Raw genomic sequence first — 26,358 nt, forward strand, 5'->3', positions numbered from 1 at the left:
TAAAAAGTGTGGAGATGCTTCTTTTTTTTCAGGATCTTCCTTGAAGAAGGCACGTGGGCCCAGCATTAAGTGAGGGAAACAGAAATGCGTTTGTTTAATGAGCTGTTTAATGAACTAGGGACAATTCCTCTTCCCATGGAGTGATACAAGTGTACTGTGAGGAAAGTAGTGTATGCTAATATGAGAATATAATATATTGAAAATGTGTATTTTCTAAAAATTAAAAATAATTTTGCACGGGTAACTAACTTTTGTGTTTGTAAACTGCTGAGTGTGTTATTTCACAACCAAGGAATCTTTGCATGCACTTAAATGTAATCTAAAGATGAAGATAAACATAAGACCTTAACACCCGTTGAGATTCTGACAAATTAATCTGAAGTAAACCACATTTTTATCATTAAAAATTTCAGATCTGTTGAAAGCAATGTATAAATAAGTATTTTTCCAGTCATATGAACATTTTTTTTCTTTTGAAGCTAGGGAAATAGATTTTAAACTATTCGGTTCTATAGTTGCTGTGGTCAGTTCTTCAGTGCCAGAATTCTGTCATTTCTGAAGGGGGAATTGGATTTACTTCTGCTTAGCAGTTGGGTTTAACAAAGGGTTAAATTTAAAAGGAAAAGATTACAGAGCAGGAAGTTCAGGTATATAATTAAAATAAAGTCAAATTTGAAGCAAAGCGTATGTGAATAAAGTGAGTAAATGTTACTTTTTAATGTAGGTCAGTCTTTGTCAACATGCATATAATGCATAGAGTATGTGAGATCAAACAAAGCAACATAGGCTGTAATGATTTCTGTTTAGCTACCACTGCTAACTAGATCAGTGACTCTTGAAGTATCTGATTTATACATATGAGATGTTTTTACATTGAACATAGTACAAAAGACTTGACATTAGGAAGCATTTCTTTACTGAGAGGGTGGTCAAACACTGGAACAGGCTTCCTAGAGAGGTGGTCGATGCCCCATGCCTGTCAGTGTTTAAGAGGCATTTGGACAATGCCCTTAACAGCATGCTTTAAATTTTGGTCAGCCCTGAACTGGTCAGGCAGTTGGATTAGATGTTTGTTATAGGTTCCTTCCAACTGAAATATTCTATTCTAAAACAGTTTTTGAAGCAAAACACTGGGCAGAAACTGTTATTTTGACAAATCTTTACGGAGTTCATGAAACGGTGTGAACAAAGTGATTCTGAAAGGCATAGCTAAATATGTCTTAACTTTTCTTATTTACTGATTATTTTTTTTTTTCCTGGGGAAATTGCTCTCATTATACAGAAAAATAAATCTTTATCCCAGTATTTCTAATGTGTCTTGTGCTTTCCAGTGTAGACTAACTAGGTGTTATTGCCATGGCTCCTATTTGTTTTTTTCCCTTAGTCATCTATGCTATTGCAACCATTTTGGAAGGTCCACTCCAGAATGGACAGGTGCAGAATGAATTCCTTCAAGATCTGTGATGGTAGAATAACGCTTTTTGCACAGATGTTCCTAGACTTCTTTGCTGTAGGTATTTGATGTGTGTATTTCTCCAGGTAAAAGCATGTCTCCTTTTTTTTTTTTCTTCCTCATAATTGATAGCAATTCCTTCTCTTTTCTTTTTGCATTCCTTATCTGGAAGGCTTAATGGGCGTAGAAAAAATATACTCACCATGTTCAGTCAAAATAGAAGTCTGTTTTTCTTGATACTTTGATTAGGAGGAAGAAACAGAAGTTTCAGATATTTCTGGTTTTTGAGTTTGTGAGCTTTCATAGGACTGTTTCCTGAGACAAAATAGTGTACTACCAAAAAGAATGTTTTTCTCAGGAAAAGGGAAAGAAATACACCCTGTATTGCTCAGCCTCTGCAGAAAGTGCCACTGACTATTAAGGGGATAAAGACTACATAAAGTTCCAGAAATACATCCAGTTGTCTTTCTCCTTTTGCTTTTAGCATTTCTTTTGGTTGTAGATTGTCCTATGCTTATGTGCCATGCAGTTTTCAATATTGAAAGGAGCACTTTTGATTGTTTCCCCCTAAAATGAAAACGCACAAATGAAATTGAGCAGCCTCTTGAACTGTTAGGTGATTTGATGGACAAATCAGACTTTTTTTTTTTTCCTGTTGGCAGTAGTCTTTAAGTTCCTTCTGAAATTGGCAGCATTGCTTGAACAGCTTGTTAAGTTCTTATGTTACTATTTTGTTTGGTTATTAATGATTTGGAAGATCAGGCATGTCTGCAAACTTTGCTGAAGACATTGTTTATTTATGGTAAAATGTGTGAAGGGTTGAATTGAGGATATTACAAGCTGTATTAGTTCCAAGCTGTGAATTAATGACACTTACTGACCTGAATTACAATGTTAAATTTTGGTATCTCAACCCTTCCAATCCTTTCAGGGATACTGTCTATGCAGAAATGTTCTTAAGTCAAGAAGTCCCTGAGCAGCTAAAGGTTGGTGACCAGGAACGTTCTCAGGAAGTATTACAGATGCTTACCTTGTTCTTAGGCCGTTCCCATGTGGCTACTTTTTGCAACTGCGGAATAAGAGTATTGGGATAGACTGAGCTTTACAGTACCTGGTATGGCCAGTCTTTATGTTCTTATTTATGGGAAAATAGAGAAAGAAAACTTAAAAAGGAACAAAATCAGAGTAGGAAATATTTTAAAAAACTCAAAGCACCTTAGCTCAGTATAAGAGTCATTAAAATGGTTTAATCTTAATCTGCAGTCACAAACACTAACATACCAATTATAAGGTCATTGTGTAGTATTTATGCAGAGGAATTAAAATTGCTTGGAATCCTAATGGTAAGCATGGAAGGCCTATCCCAAAATCTAATGTACTATTTCTTTCATATAACCCTAATTCTAGGTTTTTATAGCAATTAATTTTGGGATTATAAAACCAATTCTAGTTACCATGAATTAATGGCATATCTAGGTATGTATAATTAAAGAGGAATAGGAGGAAATTTTAATTTTGGACTGGCAATTCTAATATGGCAGAATTTACTGTGCTGTCTTTTAAAGCAGTTTGTAGTGGTCATTGTCAAATACAGACTTGGAATCGCTGATTTTCCTGGGTTTGTTGATATTTCAATTTATATTTGCACATTTTTGTTTAAGATGGAATACAGTGTCTCTGAGTATAATTAAATGCATATATAAAAATTCCACTTCTGAGTGGATTAGAGAAGTTCTGAAGAAGTAGCATGTGCAAACTTCAGGTTCATTCACAAATACTAATTTTAATCCTTGTGCCTACTTTGGCTAAAGTAAATAAAACAGATGTGCCCAACATTCTTTTAAAGTTATCTTTTGTTCATATCGCTTGTTGTGAAATGTGGGCTTGGTGGTACCTAAATTGGGAATACAGTATCTTCTCCTTGTTGAAGTTCGAGTGGGCTGCTTAGAACACCTGTGTTGAACAACATATTAATACACTTTTCAGCGCTGTTCAGTAGCACAAGAATAATGTGGTTTAGATCTGAATGAGAGTAATAAATGGTGACCTTTGAAGAGGCTGTACTAATTATTAAAAATAATAAGCTGTAAGGGATGTAAACTGCTTATTTAATCCTTCCTCTTGCTCCAGGGTAAGATCAAAGAACTTATTAAGACTTGTAGCTACCTAACATGTTCTTAAAGACCTTCAGTGGTGGAGATTTCACATCATGTCTGGCCACCTTTAACAATGAAAGATGGTAAAACAATGGACTAAAGTTCACCTTTTGCTCCTGCAGTACAGAAGATTCAATTTAGGGTTAAACCTGTTTCTACTTGCTCTGTCTACATGGAGATCAGCTTCAATTTGCAGCAGTGTTTTCCTCATAGATATGTTCTATAGACTTCTGATTATTTCTGCTTCTGCTGGACTCTGATGTCTCCATGTCTGTCTTAGATTGCAAGAAATTGGAGTGCCCAAAACGTTATTGCTTGACTTGAGTGTTGACCAGTATTATGAAGACCAGACAATTACTCTAAAGTGGCATTTTTGTTTATGTATTCCAAGATGCCTTTTTCCCAAAGGCACAACCTTCCTGACTTGCATTCAATTTGTGGTCTACTGTGATGTCTAGAACTATTTTTGACATAACTGCTCTATGTCCAGCTATATGCATCTATGCTGCATTTTTGCTGTTGATTAAGTTTAATACCTATCTTAAACTACCTGCCTAAGTTTAATAGCTCTTTCTTGTCCCTGTTCAATGGCATCCTGTTTTCAGACCATTTTTCTAGTTTGTCAAGATAATTTTTTTTTTTTTATTTGAAATTTTTATTTTTGAATGATGAAATATCGGTAACTATTCTGAGAATGGTTTTCTGGTCAGTCTGGATTCTCTAGACTTACTGCTAATTTGAGTCTCCTCATCTGTGTATGATTCTCAGTAGGCTGAAGTGTGGCTGTGATATAGGGACTGCATTGTATAACAAAGAAATTATTTCTTACTACTTATTCGTAGATATTTTGTAGCTGTGTAGAAAATTCCTGATTTTGTGTATGTCCTGTGTATGCTTTAGTTCTCTTTACCTTACTCATCCATGAGATTCTTACAGATATTTCCTGATGTCTCTGAGATCTCATAGCCATTCTTTTAAGTCTAAAGTTTTTGGGTTCAACTAGCAAGTTAATCTCTGGTAGACGTTTGTGATTTAAAGGTATTTCTGTTCCTGATGTCCATTATATATATTTAATGTGCTTGTCGTGTGTTGCTTTTCACTTTATGGTATTGGAGTATATGAGCCACAGCTTGCTGAAATCTGAAATGTATAAGAAAATTAAATGTGAGATAACTCAAGTGTTAGTGCTGACTGACTTGGAGTAAATCTTACATGTTAGGAGGGCAGAAAACTAAGCTGACTCTCGATCAAAATTGTTAAAACATTTATGCATTGGTATCTGATTGGTATCTTTCACCATTTTTTATAAATAAGATTATTTTTATCTCTTTTTTTTTTTTTTAACAGAAATCTTTTGGACAGAGATACATTTTCTAAATCTGATCCGAGTAAGTATATAGCATTTTATTGTTTCTTCTCATCTTATATTCCAAATGTGTAAACACTGGATTAAAAATTAGGTGGGTGATTTTCTTCAGTGTCAGTTAGGTTTACATTGTCTTAAGTAAGTTACACTTATAGTTTCTGTTATATGAACTGGAATTTTAAAGACTCTATATTAAATACTGCTTTCCTGAGCTACATGGTCCCTTATTTAGCAGTCAACCTACATTTTCCTAAAATTAATAAATGCAGAAAATTATTTCTTTTGTTTGTTTGTTTTTTAGCATCTGTTGTTCTAGACCTCCTTCAAAGCTAGTAAGCAAACTTCTAAATAAACTAGAAACACTGTTGCTGCCAGTACATAGTGTCCACTAAGCTTAGAGTCAAACACTGAAAAACAAAATTAAGTTAATTCGTCTCTGGGAAACACATTTCCTGGTCAAAAATAGTATGATGGTTTATGAATTACTGTTTTCAGATATGTAAGATAGTGACACACATTTTCTCCATAAGTTTTATTAATGTATAACCGGATCCCAAAAAACTCTCTTGCCCATGGATTTATATATGATGGGACTTTTGATTTAAAATCCATTACTATCTTTCTGTATCGGACACTTTATGAAACTTTTATCATAAAAGATTTCCTTTTTTTTTTTCTGACAGTGTTTAATCGAAGTACTTCCATACTGTTAATTGACTAGTCCTTAGATTATGGTGTCTTGGGTCATGTTGTCTCCCCTACAACTCTCCATATCTTTTTATCTGTAAGTTCATTTTCCTTTTTTAAGCCTGGGCTTTTCTTCCTTAGAATACCATGTATTGTGCTTATTGACAGTGGAAATAACCTGAGACACATATACTTCTATCAAGTGTCTGGACATGTAACCATGTCCTGATGAGATATACTTGATTACTGAGTCATGTGACAGTATGAAACATTTGAGTACTTTTGTGAGAGTATGTTTGTCTGTTTTTAACGAAAAGTTTCTTGAGGGAGATTCCACGATAGACTTTTGATGGGAAAAGCTTATACTTCCTGGGGAAAAGCTGCATGAAGTTAGGAGTACCTTTGACGTTCCTAACCTTTAAAGCATTTTTTTTAAAAAGGAGACATATTTGTGTTGCTTGCAGTACTGTGCCTCTGGTGTTGGGAGTTCATGCAGAAGCAGAATTGAGTGTCTTGAATATTACTAACTGTTTTTTAGTTAGCTAATAAAAACCCAGTTGTCTAGATTAAGCAATTCTGGAGAGTGGTCAGTGACCGATTGCCCCTGATAGATTGAATTCAGAGACCTCTTTATTGAATCAAGGCACTTTTCAACAGAATTGATGAGGTGTCTAGTTTTTAAGCTCAAATATTATTAGGGACAAGTTCTTCAAGTTTTTATCAGACAGGGGACTGTATTAGGCGTAAATTGCAGGGTTTGAGTAGCAGAGGACTGCAGTGGGACCTGTGTGGGAGGAGGCCATGAACCACGCTGTGGCTGTCACAGCTGGTTCCAGTCAGCTCTGAAAGCCATGTAACCATTGCCTGCCAGAACTTCTGCCAGCCAGGGGAGCACACAGTGCCCCTGCCCAAACATATTTTAGAAAAAAAGCAGCAGCAGCTAGGAGCTAGAGACACAGCTGCCGAAGATACTGCTGGAGCCACACTTTTGAAGATATGCTGCTGGAGATGCCTTCTTGAAAGGAGACACTCCATGCAGAAGGCAGTACACCTCTGAAGGGTCTGTGGCCTGTGGGCAGCCCACGCGATTGTGGCTGGTGGGTGACCCATGCTGGGGAAGGGACACAAGGAAAAAGAGTGGCAGGAAAACCTAAAGAAATCTTAATATCTATCTTTAAAATATTTCTGAGAAGTAAACTAGTGGTATTTTTTATGGATGAAAAGTATATGGAAATATTTTTTAAAGTGTCATAACCTTGCCTATCAATTCAAAACATACTGCTTTCTTGTTTCTGGTAAATAGCTTATTTAAAGCACTCAAATTGGACGTGTGCTTTAGAGATCTGGTCTCAAGTTGTGAGTACCCAGTTACACTGCCAATCAGGCCTATCTGTCACAGGTTAGCAGTACAAAAACATGGAATACAGTAATACTGTCCTCGGTAAAGAGAGGAGGGGGAAACTCTTGGCTCTGGAAGTGCTTATACTGTATTTGCATTCAAGAAATTACTTGGCAAAGCAGCTTTGATTCTGGGTACTCTCCAAACAGTGTACATTTAATTTTAGTATTCTGCAGGTTTCTTTATTAGCCAATTTAGTTTGTTTGCTCCTGGTGTCCTTGAGTTGAGCACAGAGATACGGCCCTACTCTAAAAGTGAAAGGGGTAAGGGTGTAGTATAGAAAGGGCTGCTGTTTTCTGTAGTTGGAAGTACAGCAGGATAACTTTCCTCAGTGTCTGTTTGCTTGGACAAAGGCCATTCTTAGGCTGGTCTGTATACAGTAACTTTATCCTGTTCGCTAAAAAAGGTGTCAAGACCAGCATCATACCACTTTCACAAGATCCACTTTTAGACCCACTGAATTTGCAACCGTTGGATCTCATACAAGATAGAACCGTGTAGAGTCACTCAGTATGTTGAGGTCTCATTGGATTTGACTAGGTCAATTCTAATATGCTTTTCAAACTCCAATGCAGTTATCTAGGGGTCATACTGATAGTGAAAATCCAATTTTATCCTCTTGGTCTTTTTCTCAGAGAGGGACACACATGAATATAGTTGACTCTCATGTCAACATAAACAGCCTTCTCCTGAAATTAAAAAGGAACTTGTGATTTCTCCAGTTCTTTTAGGAGGTTTGCTTAGCCTTTTTTTGATATTGTAATTGCTACTTAGTTATTTACTCCAATTGCAACCACTTCCCTGTCATCTGGTATATTCATGCCAAGAGGAAGTGGACACTTTGCCTTCCTAGAGAAAAGTTACAGAAATAATGTAGAGATATTAGATATAGATGGGACAGACTTGGATAGCCCTTGTTCATGAAGTATTTTAAACAATACTGAAGGCTCTTACTGACAGTGTTTTCTCCTCAGTGGAGTCATATATAGCATATATATTTATTTACTGTAGCATTTGGACCATTCTGTTCTTCTGGTTTGGAGACCATTTTTTCTAGGAATATTTTTGAGAAAACCCTTTTTTTAATTTTCTTGGAGAGAATGAGTTAAAGCAGTGCTTCCCTGATGAGACAAGAATAAGACCTGCAAAGGAGATACAGATTAATGAATTTGGCATGTTTCTTCATCTAATGACAGTTAGGCAGAATCATTTTCTTCCCATACACTGGCTAGCCAAACTGAGCCACTGTGTAGCTGTGGTGGCAGTACCATGGTCAGAGTGGAACGTCCTCTCTTGGGGCCCTGTGACTCCTGAGTATGATGATAGGAGGAGTCTGATATGAAAGACCGGAGAAGTAAAAACTCTTCCCCTGGAGGATCTCCCCATGGAAGATAGCAACAATAAGAAGAATCTCATGATAATTGGGACCTTTAGGAAGCTCTGCCTAGAAGATACAGAAGCTGGTCAGTGAAGAGTAATAGGGAGCCCCTGCTAGAACTGGGTGCAGGATCATGGAAAGATTTAGGTGCCATGGGGAAAAGGCTGACTTTATTGTGGCTAAGACCTCCTTGAAAGGGAACAGATGTGTTGTTATGTTTGGGAAAGCTGAGGTGGGCAGTTTGGATGTAACAGTACTTGCCAGGCTAAAGGATAAGCATATATGCATTGAATGGGAAAGGACCAGAGTAGGTAAGGGAGGCCCAAAATAAGAAGGTGCAGACTATAGTATTTCAGTAACTGAATCTGGAACTGAGTGATAACTTTTGGCACTTTCACCCTCTTCTTCATTGAAAGATTTCATTAAATTTACCTTGAATTTGACACTGTGGTATCAGTGTCCAGAGTTAGAAATTACTAAATGTTAATATTTCTGACTATAGGTATGGATTTATCTTCCCTTGGAAGAGCTCATATGGTAAAGCCTTCCAAAAGGGTTTCTCAGCCATCCTCCTTGTGAGGGTATGTTACTCTTCATCAATGCACTGCTCTGAACTTCCTCATTGCTCCCTCAGTTTTCCAGATTACAAGAGAACTGGTTGTTCAGCTCTGTCTTAGGATGTGATTGCATGATATGTTGGCTTTTGAAACTTAAGAATTTCCTGCTTATCCCACTTCATTCCTTCCCCTCCCCCATGACAATGCTATTAACTGTTTTCTGCTCAAAACAAACAAAAATTGGTTGTTTCATGAAGCCTTACATCTTTGGTTTGAGCAGTTCAAGAGCTTTAGATCAACTTCAACTTATTTATGTGCATTTTTCCAGTTGGATATGACTTTGAAGAAGTTTTTGAGGGATTATTGTAATTAGTATAATATCAGGGTCTCTATAAAACCATCTCTCCGAGAGCCTTTCAGGATAGTGAATCTTACCATTGATGGAGACGAGTCTCATGGATGGTTTCCTGAAAATTTCTGGGGTGAGTTTTAGAGGAAAGATAGAAGTTTTTAAATTATTCTAAATTTGCAAAGTTTATCAGCAAGTCTGAAATGTGTGTCTTTTTTATAGCTTTCATTAGGACTGACTTTTTTTTTAACGTCAGTTTGAGATGCACATGTATGTATCACTGCCAAACTTGCACCTCATACTTATCATCTCATGTATATTTATTTTATTATTATTATATATCTTCATTATATTTAAAGCACCTGACACATCTGCAGCCTAGATAAATATCAGAAAATTGCTAGTCATACTACAAATTCTTAGCTTTTTTCTCTTCATTTAAGGTTTTATATAAATGATTCTTAAACTAGAGAGGTGGTCCCACTCCTGGGATATACCTTTAGAAGCACTGGGGAGCCACTGGTAGTGAAGTGAAATGGAAGTCTACTAATGCCCTAATGCCTCAACAATGAAAAGGTGAGAATGATAGCATTGCTTGCTGAAAGTCCTTCAAGGATAAAAAAAACAAATGATAGTAAACTGACTATAAAGAAATGGAATTTGGAAACTAGAATTCTGACAGACAGACAGGTGTGAGCAGCCTTCCAAAAAGTAGGAATAGAGTAAGAGACTGAATTAGTTTTAAGGTGGAGCTTTACACCTGTTTTTTAACCCTTTTATATTGTGTGACTCCCATCTCATAACCACGGTAGGAGACTAAAATTATCCTATGCTAATCTTTTCTAGTCTTTTTGTTTATAGCTGTTCTTTTATTTGGGGAAATAAGGGAGTGCCAGAATGTTTCTTTTCTGAAAAATTGATGGTAGTGGATATTTTACAGTTGTATTGTTGCTTTCTTCTCCTCAGTATTAAATCTCTCATTTTTTAATATTCTTTTTGTTCCACAGCTGCAATGCACAATTGTTACTTGATTTACTGTATTAACACTAATACACAGGGCAGGATGTAGTACAAAAAAATTAAGCAGCAAATTGATAGTGAAAAATGGTTATGCTTAAGAAAAATCTGGACAATACAAATACCTGAATAGCAAAAGTGCGCATTATCTGTAAGGAGTGGCTTTTCCTCTAAATGAATTTCAGTTCTATTTTCAACTGGGGTTATACGTATGAGAAATTTCTAATTGAAAACTTAGGTGTAAGCTCTTGGCAAAATGGACAAAATCCACAATTATATCTGCTTTTGAAATTAGTAAGAGTTTTGCATTCTTGGAAACCACTACTGAAAACTGGAAAATATTCATTATTGCAGAACTGGTAACATTAGTTTAAAAAAGAGTTTCCAACGGGGAAAGTGAAAGGAATGTTTGTGAGAGCCTACCTGATTCTATGGTAGCAGTAGGGGTATTTCCAGAGAATATTTTTTGCTTGTTTTTATCTATGGAAACTTCCTTTGACAACATTTCCTTCTTCTCCCAGGGTTACCTTGGCACAGAACTTACTAGATGCAAAGGTTAGTCAGAAGTTCAGTAACCTTCAGACACTTCTGTAGCTGATTTCATAGCTTCCATTTCACTCTGTTTTCTCACATTTTCCCATTTAATTTCATTCTTCATGTAATATAGTTCAGCAACCTACTCCAGAGTGTGCTGTAAAAATAGGCTTGTTGGTTTGGATTCATCCTACTATATGCAGGAACCAAAGCTAGGAGCATGATTGCCCAAACTTTCATTTAGAGTAAATGGAGAAAACAGACATCTCCAGAGAATAATTTTGAAATTTTTTGTAAAAGCTTTTTTTTCTTCTACAAGACATCTTATTTGAAAAAAAAAAAAAAGTTGAATTGTGTTAACTTCTAACTTCTATGTGAGCTAAAATATTGAACTTGCTTTTTTCTAGTCTTCCTCTTATTTGCTACTGCCTAATGGGATTTTGGTTTTCTGTGGAACAAATACCTTTCAAGTAAGAAGAAAATGTAATTTGAAGCTTGACTTCATTTCTGCTTTGTTCTGTTGATGATTCTGACTTCATTGAGAACAAAACCAGGCTTCTACCTTTATTGTTCAAGGTTGCAACCCAAAACAGTATTATTTTTAACCTTCTGCTGAAAAAATATTGATCGACACAGGAGAAGAACTTGTCAGGAAAAACGTGTTCAAATATCTATATTTCCATTGTTTAGAAAAGGGTTGTAGTGGAGTTTCAGGTAGAAATTGTTTTATGGTTGTTAGCTGTAACTAGTTCACGACTGTAGAAAATAAAGTTTATAGTACTCCTTCAATGCACATCATTTGTACTTATAATAGTGTTTAAAAGACCTGATTATAATCGCTGTACCTCTGTCACCATTCCCTGTGATGGAAGCTGCAGACTGATGTGTAGTGGGTTCTGTACTGGAAAAACAGATCTGTAAGGAGAGTGATGCCTATGGGATTATGCTGCTTGGTCTTTCAAAAACAGCTTAGGTCGATAAACTTTATTGATTCCATATTTTATTAGACTTTAGGTTTTTTAAAAAAGGATGCATATGCAAGATAAATATATAAAAATAATCTGAAGCAGGATTAAGGAAGAAAATCTGAGAAGTTACTTTTTCCTTTTTCCACTTTTATCTGCTCTGTCTCTTTTTCCAGTAGGGTCCTCATTTGTTTTTATTTTACTTCTGTCATCTCTTGAAGGAAGCATAATTTAGGGTAATTATGCATTAGATTAACTAGGATAGCCAGGCCATCCACTGTTAATGAAGACCTGCTTTTATCCAATTCTACTGCTAAGGATTGTCAAGTGATTTGCTGGAGGTCAAGCGTAACTGTTGCCTTCCGGTTTAGAACCACCCTATTTATTAGCTCGTTGCTGCAACAACTAGACTATATTGTTGCCAATCTGGTTAGGCATACTGAAAACTGAGGGAAAACATACTACTATTTGATTGTCCTGGTTACTAATTTCAATAGCACAACAGACTACAAAATTGGTTCACTTAATTTAAGAATATGTTAAATTCTGAAAATGACCAAACATTTTTTTCTTTTCACAGTCTGTGTTTTGTACATACAAGCCATTGGAAACAAAGAATGGAGAGAGGTAAGATACATATTTATAGATGTATAAACTTTTTGACTATACTTAAGGCTGGTCATTTGCCGTAGCAGAAAAGGGCATGTCATAGCTTCTTGAATGCCGTGCTAAACAACGGGAGTCCTATGTACCAGTAAACATGTAAAACCTAGTCACATTAATCTCAATTTCCATATCAGTATTGCATATTTCCATCAAAAGGGAGAATAAAATTAAAGAAAATACATGAGTTTCCTGTTTTACAGTCTCCCTGAGATAAATGACATCAAACTTAGCTATCAATCTGGACAAGGTTTGTGGATATCAAGAGAGGAAGACACTCAAACAGTACAAGGTCTGTGGAAGGATTCAACTGTGCTGATGGTCAGTGTCAGCAAAACTAGCCTGCAGTTGTGGTAGAGATCTACTTTTCCTATGTAGTGTTTGGGAGAAGTTAGGTGCTGCTGAATAGAGTATACATCAGGCAAGAAGGGAGGGAGGGTATTATGCATAGGTTGGACTATGTCTTCTTAACCTATCAGTGTAAACACTGGAGAGCTATGTCTTAAGAAACTAAAATACCTCTAAATTGGGTATTTACAGCAGATCAACTTTTATACCCTGGAACTGTCTCCCTGTACTTATTCATCTAATTTTTCTCCTTTAATGTTATTCTTTGAAGGAGTTGACAGTGTTGGGCAAAGGGTGGTCATCTTTCTACTGACAAAATGCGCTATTTAGCTGCCTTACAGAGAGAATTGATCGAACTGTTCTTCACTGTAGGTGGTCCCCTGTGTGGCCATGTGTTCTAAGAATAGAGCCAAGAGAGGAATGAACTTACTATTTTTCCTTGTAAAAGAGAGGAGGTCTCATACTCTTGTTTTCAGAACTGATAATTTGTGTGATTACTACTGTGTAAAAATTCCAGTGGAGGAACCAGGGGCACAGAACCAGACCTCTTCCCTTATGTTTGGTGTCCTTGCCAGTTGGCTGGAGAAACATATTTTCTGCTTTGCTGAAATATGGTGGATGTGTGTTTTCTGTCATGTTGAGATAAGAGAATTGAATTTGTCTCCTGCTTAGAGAAAAGCTCGTATAACTGGGCAATACATGAAATGTTGTACCTATTTCATTTGTAGTTTTTAGTTGAATTGCTGCTCTCTGTTGTTCTGAACTGTGTACTAGACATCCTCTCAGTATACCTACTGGATCACATTCCTCTCATGATTTGTGTGAAGAAATGTCAGTTTGAGGACCCTAATGGGAATTCACTAATCTTAATCAAATTGGCAGAAGTAGTGGACATACACAGAGTTCTAAATGTCTGGATAGCTAACTCTGAAAACAGAGGAGTCTTCAGGCATTCAGTTGTCTAGGTGGCTTGTTGCAGTTTGGTAGTCAAGCCTAGTTCATCACTAAAGCATTTGGGTCCTTTTCTGGTCTAGGGTTAAGAGGATTTTGTCAGAAATTCTGGCTTTTATTGTTGTCTAAGGTTCATATGTAATTTTGTGGAATTTTCTTACTTCTCTTGTGTAACTGTTAAAATAAGTATTAACCATTTTTAATATCACAATTGTCCTGATGGTAAAATTATAATATTATCACCTTACTTAGAAAATGTTCCATGTGCTCATTTTGATGTGATTTAGGAGATTGTAGATGGAAAGATTCCATCTGCTCTCGATTTTAACAGATCCAAGTTTGTAATGGTTGAAGTGTGTCACCACCTGATAGCTTTGTATTGTCTTCTGCCATTTTATCTCCTTGACCAAAGCAAAAACACCTGAACAGGACAGTGTGCAACGTTATTGCATCTCCACACTGATTAGAGGGTATCTTGGCTAGGTGATGCACTTTGGCTTGTGGTTATAGTATCATATGCCAGTTAAGGAACTTCAGGGATTAAACCAGACTTTTAACATGCCAGTTGCTAGAAAATCTTATGGTGGTTTTTTTTTTTTTCTTTTAAGACATAATTATCTTGTCTATCAGGAGAAGGTCTAGGTATGGGTATTTACAACTCAGTTGACTGTTTAAACTATTTATAGTTAATGAAAAAAGATAACATCCTGAGGGCAGTTCATCAGACCTAATTGAGATGTCTGCATTCAATCAGATGAATCATTCTTTAGAAGTGCCTCCAAGGGATGATCAAAAGCCTACACTTTTGACTATGTCAGATGTGAAGATCAGTGAGTAGAATCCCATTCCTAGTAGCTTTTATGACAGTCAAAATTCAGAGGTTGGCATGATAGAGGGGATGAGTCAGGATTGCATTTTATATGTTGTGATGTATTATATTTATAGTAGTGGTAAAAAATAAGGTGGTAGGTACAAGATTAGTTGATATATACATTAGATGGGTAATCTCATATCTTTATTTTTGTGCTTTTTCTTCCTGCAGTGCTGAATGCACTAATATTGTGTTTTTTAATAAAATTCTGTATATGTGTCCATTTTATTGCATTTAAACACTTACTTAATATTTTACTAGCTTGTAGATTTGGAAGTCACCTGGAACTGTTTGGAGAAGACAAAACTGAGACAAAAAATAAGTTCCTGATGATATGTTTAGACATTAAAGAATAGTGTTCAGTCATGGCAACGTGCTTTACCTTGTTTCTGTTCCATATGCTTTTATGCATAGTTCTCTTCCTTCTTTTGCCTAATTACTTTCTTTTGAACACTGCAGAAAATGCTTGGGGATCATACACACAGTAAGTCATTTCATAATCTCCATAATTTCCCTAGCACTCTATTCTAGCAGTGTACTTTTTTTCCCCTTCATCTAAGCTATTCAGATGGATTCAATACAATAGTTAAATCAAACCCTTCATTTAATGAAGGGTAGATGTTTTCTGGGCACTGGCTCCTCTTTGCCTGTGGTACAGATTCCAGTGTTTTTCCCAGTGTTATTCTTGCACACCAAATCCTCAGCAAAGAATGAAAATGTTTCGTTCTCAGTTTAATAGAGTGTTGTTTTTCAAAACAGTTTCCCTGTTTTCACTTACAGTGTGATCATCAGGTATTTCAATTAATATAATTGGCAACAAATGCGTCATCAGAATCTTGAGCTTTGGCTTTAAAGTATTTACTTCCCCTTACTTTGTGAGGACACATTTGAAATATGGCTAAGTATAACTTACCGTTATCTACAGAAGCCTTAAATAATATATTGAAAAAATATGAATTTCTTCATTTCAAAGAGGGTGTTAATTCTGAAAACAAGAGGGAGCACTTCAAGAGTGTTTGTTAAATAAATAATAGACATTGTAAAATACTCAACCAACTGCAGTTTTACTGGCAATAGCCACCAATGGTAAGTGTTAAGGAACTGCCTATGGAGCGAGGCTCTGAGCCTCTGGTCCATCTACTGTAAGAATGCATTGGATGCAAATTAAATTTCTATACCTGTCTGGAAGTCTGTTCTCTCACTGGTCCTCATCATGCTGATTTCCAGCTTCATGATCTGCCAGATGTTATTTTATATCCTCAGTAAATTTCCATTGTGTCTTCTAAAATTGTTCGTGGCTTCCCATTCTTCAGGCCTTCCTGTTCATTAATTCTGTTCATCTTTTTTTTTTTAATCTGGAATAAATACGCTGGAGACAAGAAAAAGCATCTTTTTTGACTGAGTCATCAAATTGAGAGAGAAGGCAGTTAGGCAAGGCTGTAGTGGAATCCCAAGATAGCAAAGGTGACCAGTTTGTAAGGAAATTAAAAAATACTGTCATGAGCTGTACCTAGTCCCTATACTGTAGAGACTATCAACAGAAAGACTTCTCCTCTATGTGCACACATTGCTTATTCAGCCATCCTAACTTCTGTATTAAGTTAGCTGTTACTTTTTTTCCTCATGTGCATGTAGTGTTTCATTCATCCATATGGAATTTCTGCTATTTTATTGTCCAATCACTCAGTATGAATAATGTTATTCTGCCGAGTCTTCATAGTTGCCTTTTATATATCTATCCTGTTTTAATTCTGTAAAAATGTATTTGTTTTGTAACTTTATTTTTTCAGTCCCTGCTCCAGATCGTTTAGGCATGTATGGTACTGCATGGGTCAGTTCATGGACATCCAAGTCCATAGGAACTTGTTGAGAACTTGCAGGGAGTTTTCATCCAGGAAATTCACTGCTTATTCTTATGTTTTCTTTCCTTGATGTAAATCAATACATTATTGTAATAATAAAAATAATTAATCTGTAAATTATAATTAATGATAATTATACATATGACATTAATCTCCAAGAGGCAAATATCGTCCCCTTCTACTTCTATCATAAGATATTAGATAATGGTGTCCCCCAGCACCCAGTATTGGGGCCAGTTCTGTTTAATATCTTTGTTAATGATCTGGACAAAAGGATCGAGTGCACCCTCTGTAAGTTTGCAGATGACACCAAGTTGGATGGGAGTGTTGGTCTGCTCGAGGGTAGGAAGGCTCTGCAGAGGGATCTGGACAGGCTGGATCGATGGGCCTAGGACAACTGTATGAGGTTCAACAAGGCCAAGTGCCAAGTCCTGCACTTGGGTCACAACAACCCCATGCAACGCTACAGGCTTGGGGACGAGTGGCTGGAAAGTTGCCCTGCAGAAAAGACCTGGCGGTGCTGGTTGACAGCCGGCTGAAGATGAGCCAGCAGTGTGCCCAGGTGGCCAAGAAGGCCAATGGCATCCTGGCCTGTATCAGAAACAGTGTGGCCAGCAGGAGTAGGGAGGTGATCGTGCCCCTGTACTCAGCCCTGGTGAGGCCGCACCTCGAATCCTGTGTTCAGTTTTGGGCCCCTCACTACAAGCAAGACATTGAGTGCTGGAGCGTGTCCAAAGAAGAGCAATGAAGCTGGTGAAGGGTCTGGAGCACAAGTCTTATGAGGAGCAGCTGAGGGAGCTGGGGTTGTTTAGCCTGGAGAAGAGGAGGCTGAGGGGAGACCTTATCGCTCTCTACAGCTACCTGAAAGGAGCTTGTAGAGAGGTGGGTGTCAGTCTCTTCTCCCACGTAATTAGCAATAGGACAAGAGGAAACAGCCTCAAGTTGCATCAGTGGAGGTTTACATTGGATATTAGGCAAAATTTCTTCACTGAGAGGGTTGTCAAGCATTGGAACAGGCTGAAGTGCCGCAGTCACCATCCCTGGAGGTATTTAAAAGAGGTGTGGATGAGGCGCTTAGGGACATGGTTTATTGGTGGACTTGGCGGTGTTAGGCTAACGGTTGGACTTGATGATCTTAAAGGTCTTTTACAGCCTAAATGATTCTATGATTCCATGATAATCTGACTGATTTTGTTCAAAGTGGACACTTACTCATGTGTCTAGTACTTAATCATTGCACTGCAGCATCTACCAATTTGATTACTGTTTGAACCATAATAAGACATGCTTTTGAGTCATCTTTGTAGATTTTGAAGACTGTCTTAATGAAAATGACGAAGACTATACGTTTTATAATCAACATTTATTGGGATTTAGATTTTGGGTGTTTTAGAGTACTGGTGAAGTTTCTTTGGAACAGTGGCTTGTATCTTCTTTAGCAGAGGGACATGGCATCAATAGGAATGTAGTTTGTAGCAGATTAGCAGAAAAAGTTTCAGCAAAAGGAAGCAAAGGATGGAGCGTATGGAAGAAGCCTATACTGTCCCAGTTATGAAGAAAGAATAAATTTTGCTCTTGCATGATATTCAGTTCACTGGAAAGCTTTCTCTGGCAGATTTCTCAAAAGAATCAACTGTTTGAGGGAATTAAGAAAAAAGAACACCATCTTTTCAAGGAAGTAATGTTTCCTTTCAAAGGAAACAGTTATTGGAAAAAAGCCAAAGCACAGAAAAATGAAGAATCCTTTCTGGTTTTTATATACTTATGATTGTATGACCATCAGTTAGTTAAAAAGGGTTACATAGAAATCACCATCATGTGTACATGTAGTATACAGATTTCATATGAGCGCCTGCATGCATGTTGGAGGAATGTTGTGGTTTTTCTGACAATTAGTGTGAGTTTATATATTAAAAACATCATTCTTCCTTTGGGAAAAACACACTGCGGAACATTTTATAACTATGCTTTTTCTAGAGTGGGGTTGGCAGTTGTGAATTTTGTGTTTGTTTCCTTGTAGTCTCTGTAATTCTGATTATTTGAGACTATTAATCAGTATTGTAACAGGCTCATTTTATTGGTACTGCATTTCTTTCTCCACGACTCAAGTTTCTCATTTGTTCTGTTTACATGTAGTGAGGCTAGATTGCAAACTCTGAGACAAGGATTATCTTTTATTGTGTGTTCATATACCATTTGTTGTAGTGAGCTTCCAATGGAGAGTGTTACCTGGAGCTTCCTAAAGAATTTTCAAAAGTCATTTAGATCAGAGCCAAGAGCCTAGTGATAGTTTAAACCATTTTTTAGTTGTTTAGTTTCCTAGAATTGTAACAGAATACTAGGTTCTGACTGTTCACATTTCAAGAAAGATCATTAAAAGACAAAAGGCTAGAGGTAAAACTAATGAATTATTAAAAGATTAAATAAAATATGCTACCCTAAAAAACTTAAGCTCAAATTATTTTCCTAATGAAAAAGTGAATTAAGGATAATTGTAATCAGCTATAAATACCAACACTAAGAACATAAATTTTGTAATGGAAAACATTTCTGTCTAACAATGGTATAGAAAGATCCAAAAGATGGAAAAGGAAGTGAAATAAAAGTCAGGCAAGAAACAAGAACTTATTTGTCAGAATGGGGGTGATTAATTATTGTAACAACTTCACTGCAATTGTGGTAAAACACTGCCAATTTTAAAAACAAGAAAAGAGGGCTTACTAGATATTATTCTCAAGTTCATTCATGGCCATAATCGTGAACCAAGAATTAATTCAGAGAATTCATACAGAAAGTGGTTAGCAGAGGATTGGGTTAGACCCTCATAGTTACAATAGTTGCTTTGTATCTTTGATATTGGACTTACCCAACTCGCTAGTCTTTTATAACTCTGATGTTAAAATAAAGGTTATGATCTTCCATTACCCTCATAGTCCCTTAGGCTGGATCACTAGATTGAGATGCTATAAAAATTCAAGTGCCTAAATAAATTTTTAAAATCCCTTTCTACCAGGAGAGCTTGCATTATGAGGTGACAAAGACTCTCCTTCTCGGGAAATCCAGAAATCCTGTTCTTGATTTTCTTTGTTGAACATTTATTTTGCTTTAACTAGTTAAATTGGTTCTGTTACTCTCCTGAATGACATCTCTAAAGGTATTTGCTTGTTGGCCATGTTAAGATTTTGGCTCTACACAACTGTTAGTGGGGAAACTAGGCCATGTGGAGAACTAATTAATTAGCAGCTGTTATTAGTCGTAAGTGACTGGGTTATAGAAATAACCTGTTCTGCTTAAAAAAGGCTATATGTAATTGGGAAAACAGATTTAAAAAGATGATGCTTTGTTTAGCTTGAAAAGTGTAGACTGGTGATTTTTAGAGGTCAGCAGTTTAGTGTCATCTGTAAGATAAATTTTAATAGTATTTTGTCAGTTAAATAATTAGTTATATTAGTTTTATGTAAAGGAATCATTTGTCCCCGGTCCCTTAGTGCTTTACATCTGAGTGAAATGGAGAGTTTTTTTGAATGTGCAAGCCCGACATCCTATGCTGCATTAGGGACAGCATTGCCAACAGATCAAGGGCGGGTGATCCTTGCCCTCAGCACCAGTGAGACCATAGCTGGAGTGCTGTGTCCAGTGCTGAGCTCCCCTGTATGAGAAAGATACGGACATGCTAGAGTGGGTCCGGCAAAGGGCTGCTAAGATGTTAAAGGGACTGGAGCATCTCTCATATGAGGAGAGGCTGACAGAGCTGGGTTTGTTCAGCCCGGAGAAGAGAAGGCTTACGTTTTATCCATTTTTATAAATACATGATGTGAGGCAGTAAAGAAGGCAGAGACAGACTATTTTCAGCTGTACCCAGTGGAAGGCCAAGAGTCAATGGGTACAAATTGAAATACAGGAAATTCTATTTAAACATAAGAAAAAAAGTATTTTTACTGTGAAGGTGATCTTATACTGAAACATGTTCCCCAGAGAGGTTGCGGAGTCTCTATCCTTGGACATACTCAAAACCTGACTGGACAACCTACTCTAGCTGATTCTGCTTTGAGCAGGAAGGTGGAACTGGACAATCTCCCGAGGTCCCTTCCAACCTCATGTATTCTATGATTCTTGTCTGTTTTCCTTAGACATTAGTTTTCTTTTCCTCTGAATAGCTTTTCCAAAGTCAAGTGTATCCTTCTGTTGTGCAAACTGCCTTTACTATTTCAAGAAGGATCATACTCTTTGAAAATGATCTGTTTATAAAGGTGTCAAGCCACAGGTTTGTCAAGAGAGGTATTCGTGCCCCTAAATGGACTATTTTGACAGGTTATCCTCTGAGCTCACTTAGTTATTTTGGGTTTGTGCCTTTTAGTTTAGATGATGACTTTGGCAGCAGAAAGTAAACTTTCTTAGGCTACAGCTGCCTATGTTCCTTGTTTCTCTGTGTTTTCCATGTGTATAGGAGTGTAGGTCCCACATGATTGAAGATCCTCTTACTCTCCTTCAAGCTTGTCCTAATCTGAGGATTTAAAGAACTTCAGTAACCTTTCTTTTCCTGCCTGGTGATCAAGGAGTTGTCTCTCAGGACAATTTGCTACTTGAATCTGCACAGGCTTGGAGATACTTTCATGGATATCTTTGTACATGTGTGTCTGATTCTGTTGGACATAGCATGAGAGACTACCAGAACTTAATACATGTTTTTGTGCTTATTTGCTGTGCCTGTGGCAGCTTTGCCAGTTACAATGCAGTCATCCTTGAATCTTCTTTTGAAGGCCCAGAATCCTTTGCTTCTAGAGTAGGTCACCGTTTATCAGATTTCAGTACTAAGGGTAAATCTCCTCTTTATGCAGCTGATTCCAGTCTTAGCGAATTTGGACAGTTTGCTGTAAGAGTGCGAATGGAAGAAATAGGACACTTGAGGGGAAAAAAAATACACAGATGAGATATATTGCTGTTCAGAACTGCAAACCGGATGGTCCTTATGGCCCCATTGTTCTCATTTCTCATCCCTGGTCTGATGAACTGCTGTTTGCTGGCTTGTGTCAGAGTGGCTTCTCATTTTTAGTGCATACCTTCAAACAGTACTAAATGCTTAGATATTGCTGCATATTTCATCAGCCATTCCAGCTGTCAATTTTTCCTGGCTCCAATATTGTTGAATGTTATAAAGCATGCAGCTGACAGGGGAAGATTTTATTTATAAACATTGAGACTTATTTGACCTGGAAACTGATTGGAGACTTTGAATGTACATAAAATTTGAATTCAAAGGGGAAAGAAAGGCCCTTCAGCCCAGGCAAGTATTCCAGCCATACTTATTCCCATAGAAATGCCAACTTCCTACCACTGCTGTTGTTTCTCACTGATTAATACTTGGCCATAGTAGTCACCAGTGTTGTTTCAAGAGACTGTTTTTTACAGCACTCTGCCTGTCAACTTTATCCCAACTTTTCAGAGAATACCTTGAATCATTTCTCAAGAGACTGACATTTTTCATCCACAACAAACAGTAAGGATGAAACTATTTGTTCGTGTTCTGATTTGTTTCCAGTCTCTTAAGAGACTCAGGGATTTTCTTTTGAATATCCAGTATCTTCATCACTCTAGAAAGCTTCTGGAGATTTCTCCTGCCCACATCTGTATAATGCTTACCCCCTTCATAGCTATTGCTTTAGCTTAGGAGAGCTGAAGAAATACAGTGATTGCTAATGAGTAAACTTGCTTTCTAAACAATTTGTGCCATATGGACATATTCAGAAGCCTTCCTGCAGGGGATATCAAGGTTCTGATGAGACCAGGGAATCATTCCACCTAGGTTTTAAGAAATTATGTAAAGTCTTGGCAAAGGAGTATGCTAATTGGTACTATATGATAAATATTCTTTGCCTTTTTATTTGGAGATGGTATCATTCATTGGGAAGATAGTTTTGCTTCTCTGTCTTTTACAGGAAGTGCTGGAACATGGAGATCTTTGAATAAGACTGTCCCAATTGAGCATCTCACAGCATAGGAAAAGTGAAGGTACCTAACAGGATTCAAGCACACTCTGTAAAGATGCAAATTACCACTGTGTCACTTCTGAGGATTGTCCCTTTTCTGACACTTTATAGAGCTGTATCTTGAAGATGTGTTAACTTTTGTTGAACATTTTATTGTACCTGAGTCCTTTGTGTGGGTAGTAGGTTTTTAAAAGCAGTCATCCTCTTAGATGCAGGCCCACTTCTCCAGACGACCTGTGTGAATCAATGGTGCTTGGAATCAGTCCCCTGAAGTTTGAATGCATGCATGCACATCATTCAAAGGAGAAAAAAGGGTTGCTGACAGCAATGGAGTTCTTTAAAGCACAGAAATGATGTGGCTGGAGTTCTTTACCATTTTATTTTAATAAGAATCAAGCAATGAAAGGAAATTGCTTAGTTTTGAGAAGAAGAGACAGTGGAGTATGCTCTGTCCTTTCATACCACATATATGTTAAGTATGCAGGGGCCAGGACAGGGAAGCTCCTGTTGGAGGCTGAGGGGCTCTGTGCAGGTTATAGTGCTTAGATTCACATCCGTGACATGAAAACATTTTAAGGAAATACATCTCAAAAACCTTCAGTTTATTCTTTCTTTATCCATGTTTATTAAGTCCTGTCAATGAAGAGGTTGGCAGTCTTTGAGTCATTCAAAAGTCTCTAGTCCCAAATTGTGGTTTTGAGGACTCCTTAACGATGATCTTCAGCAGACTGTCAAAAAGCTTTTCAGTAGGCTATATTCAAATATGTCTTGGTATGTTCAGTGTGTAGGACAAAATGAAATGCTCATTTCAATAATAACTCATTCTTTTTTGTTTTGTTTTCTGAGTATCTTGAAAGAATGGCTAAAACAAGAACACAATTATCTCATTGATATTTTATGATCAGTCATTTATATCTGTGATGTATATGAACTGAAGTCAATCAAAAGTTATTTATTTTTTTAAAAATTAAAATATTTTCAGCTTGACGAGAGCCAAGGCTCTTCCTGTAAACACTAAGAAAGAAAAGACATTTTGCAGAAAGCTCAGAGACAAGAGAGATGAACAGGGAGCTGAACTGAGGTGAAATAGGAGCTGGATAATCAAAAAATTATACACTTTGAGGAAGGACTATGTTCCCTAATATTTAAAGCTATCTGAAATAAACAATATATGCAAGCTTTTGTTTGCTGTTGTCATTTTTTTTTTTTGAGGAAACAGTGGATTTTTATGTTACTGAATTTCTTCCCCAATTTTTTGTGGATTCTGATCGGCTTTGGGAGCTGATGTTTATAAAGTTTAGGTCATACGATACAGGGTGTGCACCACTCTTTATGTTGAAATATGAGGTCTTCTGCCAGTCTATCTTCTGCCACAGATAACTGATCTATTCATGTGAACACAGACATCTTCTTTCATGGCATCTGTTTAAGAGAATTTTTTACAGGCTCTCATATCTCACATATTGCTGGTATTGGCAGTCTCCTTAATTATACTTCATTATAGCAGGTGGCTTAAACTTGTACTTTTCTTTTACAGTTTGGAAGAACAGAAGTAATTGATAATACTTTAAATCCAGATTTTGTAAGAAAATTTATAATGGACTACTTCTTTGAAGAAAGAGAGAATCTGCGATTTGATTTGTAAGTTAACAATCTTTGACTATAATATTGCAGCCTCTGTAAACATACTAAGTTTTGTCCAGCATAAAATTAACTTGAAAAGTGATAGTATCTGTTGACATGGAATACATTAATAAACATGATTGATTTAGCATTGCTTCCTCAGAAAAAAATGTGTAACATAATTAATGACTGAGTTTTAAGAAATTGGCAGTTGTTAACTAGTCAAAGTGCAATCATACTCACAATCATTACTTTTAGAAAATAGTTAGAAGGCTAAGGATGTCAAAATGTTACAACGTTCTTGCAGCATAGCTAATAAAACAGGTATGGACATATTGTCCAGAAATAAAATATTGTAAAAGTAGTACAGTGCCAAAATTTTCTTTACTAAAATAAATGCCAGTATGCATCTAAGTGTACTAAATTTTAAGATTTTAAAATGAAAGAATTTGTTCTAGAAGCAGGTGGCTTTTGACATTATTCCAGATGTACTCATTTAATTCCACTGGTGGAATTGGTTCGATTTTCACTTTATTCTTTGGAAAGTAGAATTGAGAGTCAGTCACCAGGTCACCTTGCATGTCATCTGTTATATTTCACCCCAATCTTATTATTTCAGTCTTTGTGATAATCAAGCTTGTCTTGTTTTTTTTTAATTCTCCTTTTTTTTTAATTAGCAATTCTTCCTAGCCTTGCCCTATGAGACAGCACTTGAATAACCCTCATAGATAATTAAGGGAAAGCCATTCAGTCAGTTTTGCAGTATAGTATGCATAGTGGCCACAATTTTTCTTTACATGTCCTTTTTAGTTGAAGAACCCTTTTCCTATTTCTTTTCGTTTCCTTTGCAAGATGTACTTTAGCTTGAGTTTCCTTAATTCTTACTGTGTGTTCCTAAGATTTCTGCCTTCATGTGTATTTCTTTTAGTTTATTCGTTCTTGAGAAAGATTTAGGAGAATCATCTGTTAAGTTACTTAGCAAATAAATATATCAAGAAAGACACTGTGTTACTTTCTAATCCTAAAGATTGAGGTCTCCTGATATCACAGAATCACAGAATCACTAAGGTTGGAAAAGACCTGTAAGATCAAGTCCAACCATCAGCCAAAAAAACCACCACCATGCCCATTAAGCCATGTCCCACAATGCCACGTCCACACGTTCCTTGAATACCTCCAGGGAGGGTGACTCCACCACTTCCCTGGGCAGTTTATTCCAGTGTGTCATCACTCTCTCAGTAAAGAAAATTTTCCTAATATCCAGTCTGAATCTCCCCTGGGGCAACTTGAGGCCATTTCCTCTTGTTCTGTTGCAGTCACCTGGGAGAAGAGACCAACACCCACCTCTCTGCAACCTCCTTTCAGGCAGTTGTAGAGAGCGATGAGGTCTCCCCTCAGCCTCCTTTTCTCCAGGCTGAACAACCCCAGTTCCCTCAGCCGCTCCTCATAAGACTTGTGCTTCAGACCCCTCACCAGCTTCCTCGCCCTTCTCTGGACACGCTCCAGCACCTCAATGTCCTTCTTGGAGTGAGGGGCCCAAAAGTGAACACAGTATTCGAGGTGCGGCCTCACCAGGGCCGAGTACAGGGGCACGATCACCTCCCTGCTCCTGCTGGCCACACTGTTTCTGATACAGGCCAGGATGCCGTTGGCCTTCTTGGCCACCTGGGCACACTGCTGGCTCATATTCAGCCGGGTGTCGATCAACACCCCCAGGTCCTTTTCTGCGGGGCAGCTTTCCAGCCACTCGTCCCCAAGCCTGTGGCGTTGCCTGGTGGTGTTGTGGGCAAAGTGCAGAACCCGGCACTTGGCCTTGTTGAACTTAATCCAGTTGGCCTGGGCCCATCGATCCAGCCTGTCCAGATCCCTCTGCAGAGCCTTCCTACCCTCGAGCAGATCAACACTCCCGCTCAAATGTTTTATGGCATTGCGAGAAATCCTACTCATGTTTCGGTTATAGTAGTGGTAAGTTGTAGTATTATCGCTTCCCAATTTAAAGTTACGTTGCAAGTTTGCCTTGATATAGAATTATTGCATTTCTGTCTTGTAGACAGCAAAACAGATGAGGAAAGACTTCATCATTTGCCTAAAATCTCCTAGCAAGTTCATGGTAAAGCCATTTTTAAATCTTCTAGGCTTTAGTCTCAATGTGCCATTTACTTTTCCAAGTAGTTGCTTTGAAGTGACTCTGA

General features: G+C 37.3%; 1 protein-coding gene across 2 annotated transcripts in view; it reads left to right on the plus strand.

Annotated features, from left to right (window-relative positions):
* The window catches only part of CPNE8 (copine 8), a 109,119-nt gene that overhangs the window by 9,664 nt on the left and 73,097 nt on the right, over positions 1–26,358 (plus strand). For both annotated transcript variants that reach the window (XM_059816048.1, XM_059816049.1), the window contains exons 2-4: positions 4,957–4,997; positions 12,442–12,488; positions 24,081–24,184. In XM_059816048.1, the coding sequence (XP_059672031.1) occupies positions 4,957–4,997; positions 12,442–12,488; positions 24,081–24,184 (192 nt within the window). The remainder of the gene's footprint in view (positions 1–4,956; positions 4,998–12,441; positions 12,489–24,080; positions 24,185–26,358) is intronic.

Source organism: Gavia stellata, chromosome 4, assembly GCF_030936135.1.
Source record: "Gavia stellata isolate bGavSte3 chromosome 4, bGavSte3.hap2, whole genome shotgun sequence".
NCBI lineage: Eukaryota > Metazoa > Chordata > Aves > Gaviiformes > Gaviidae > Gavia > Gavia stellata.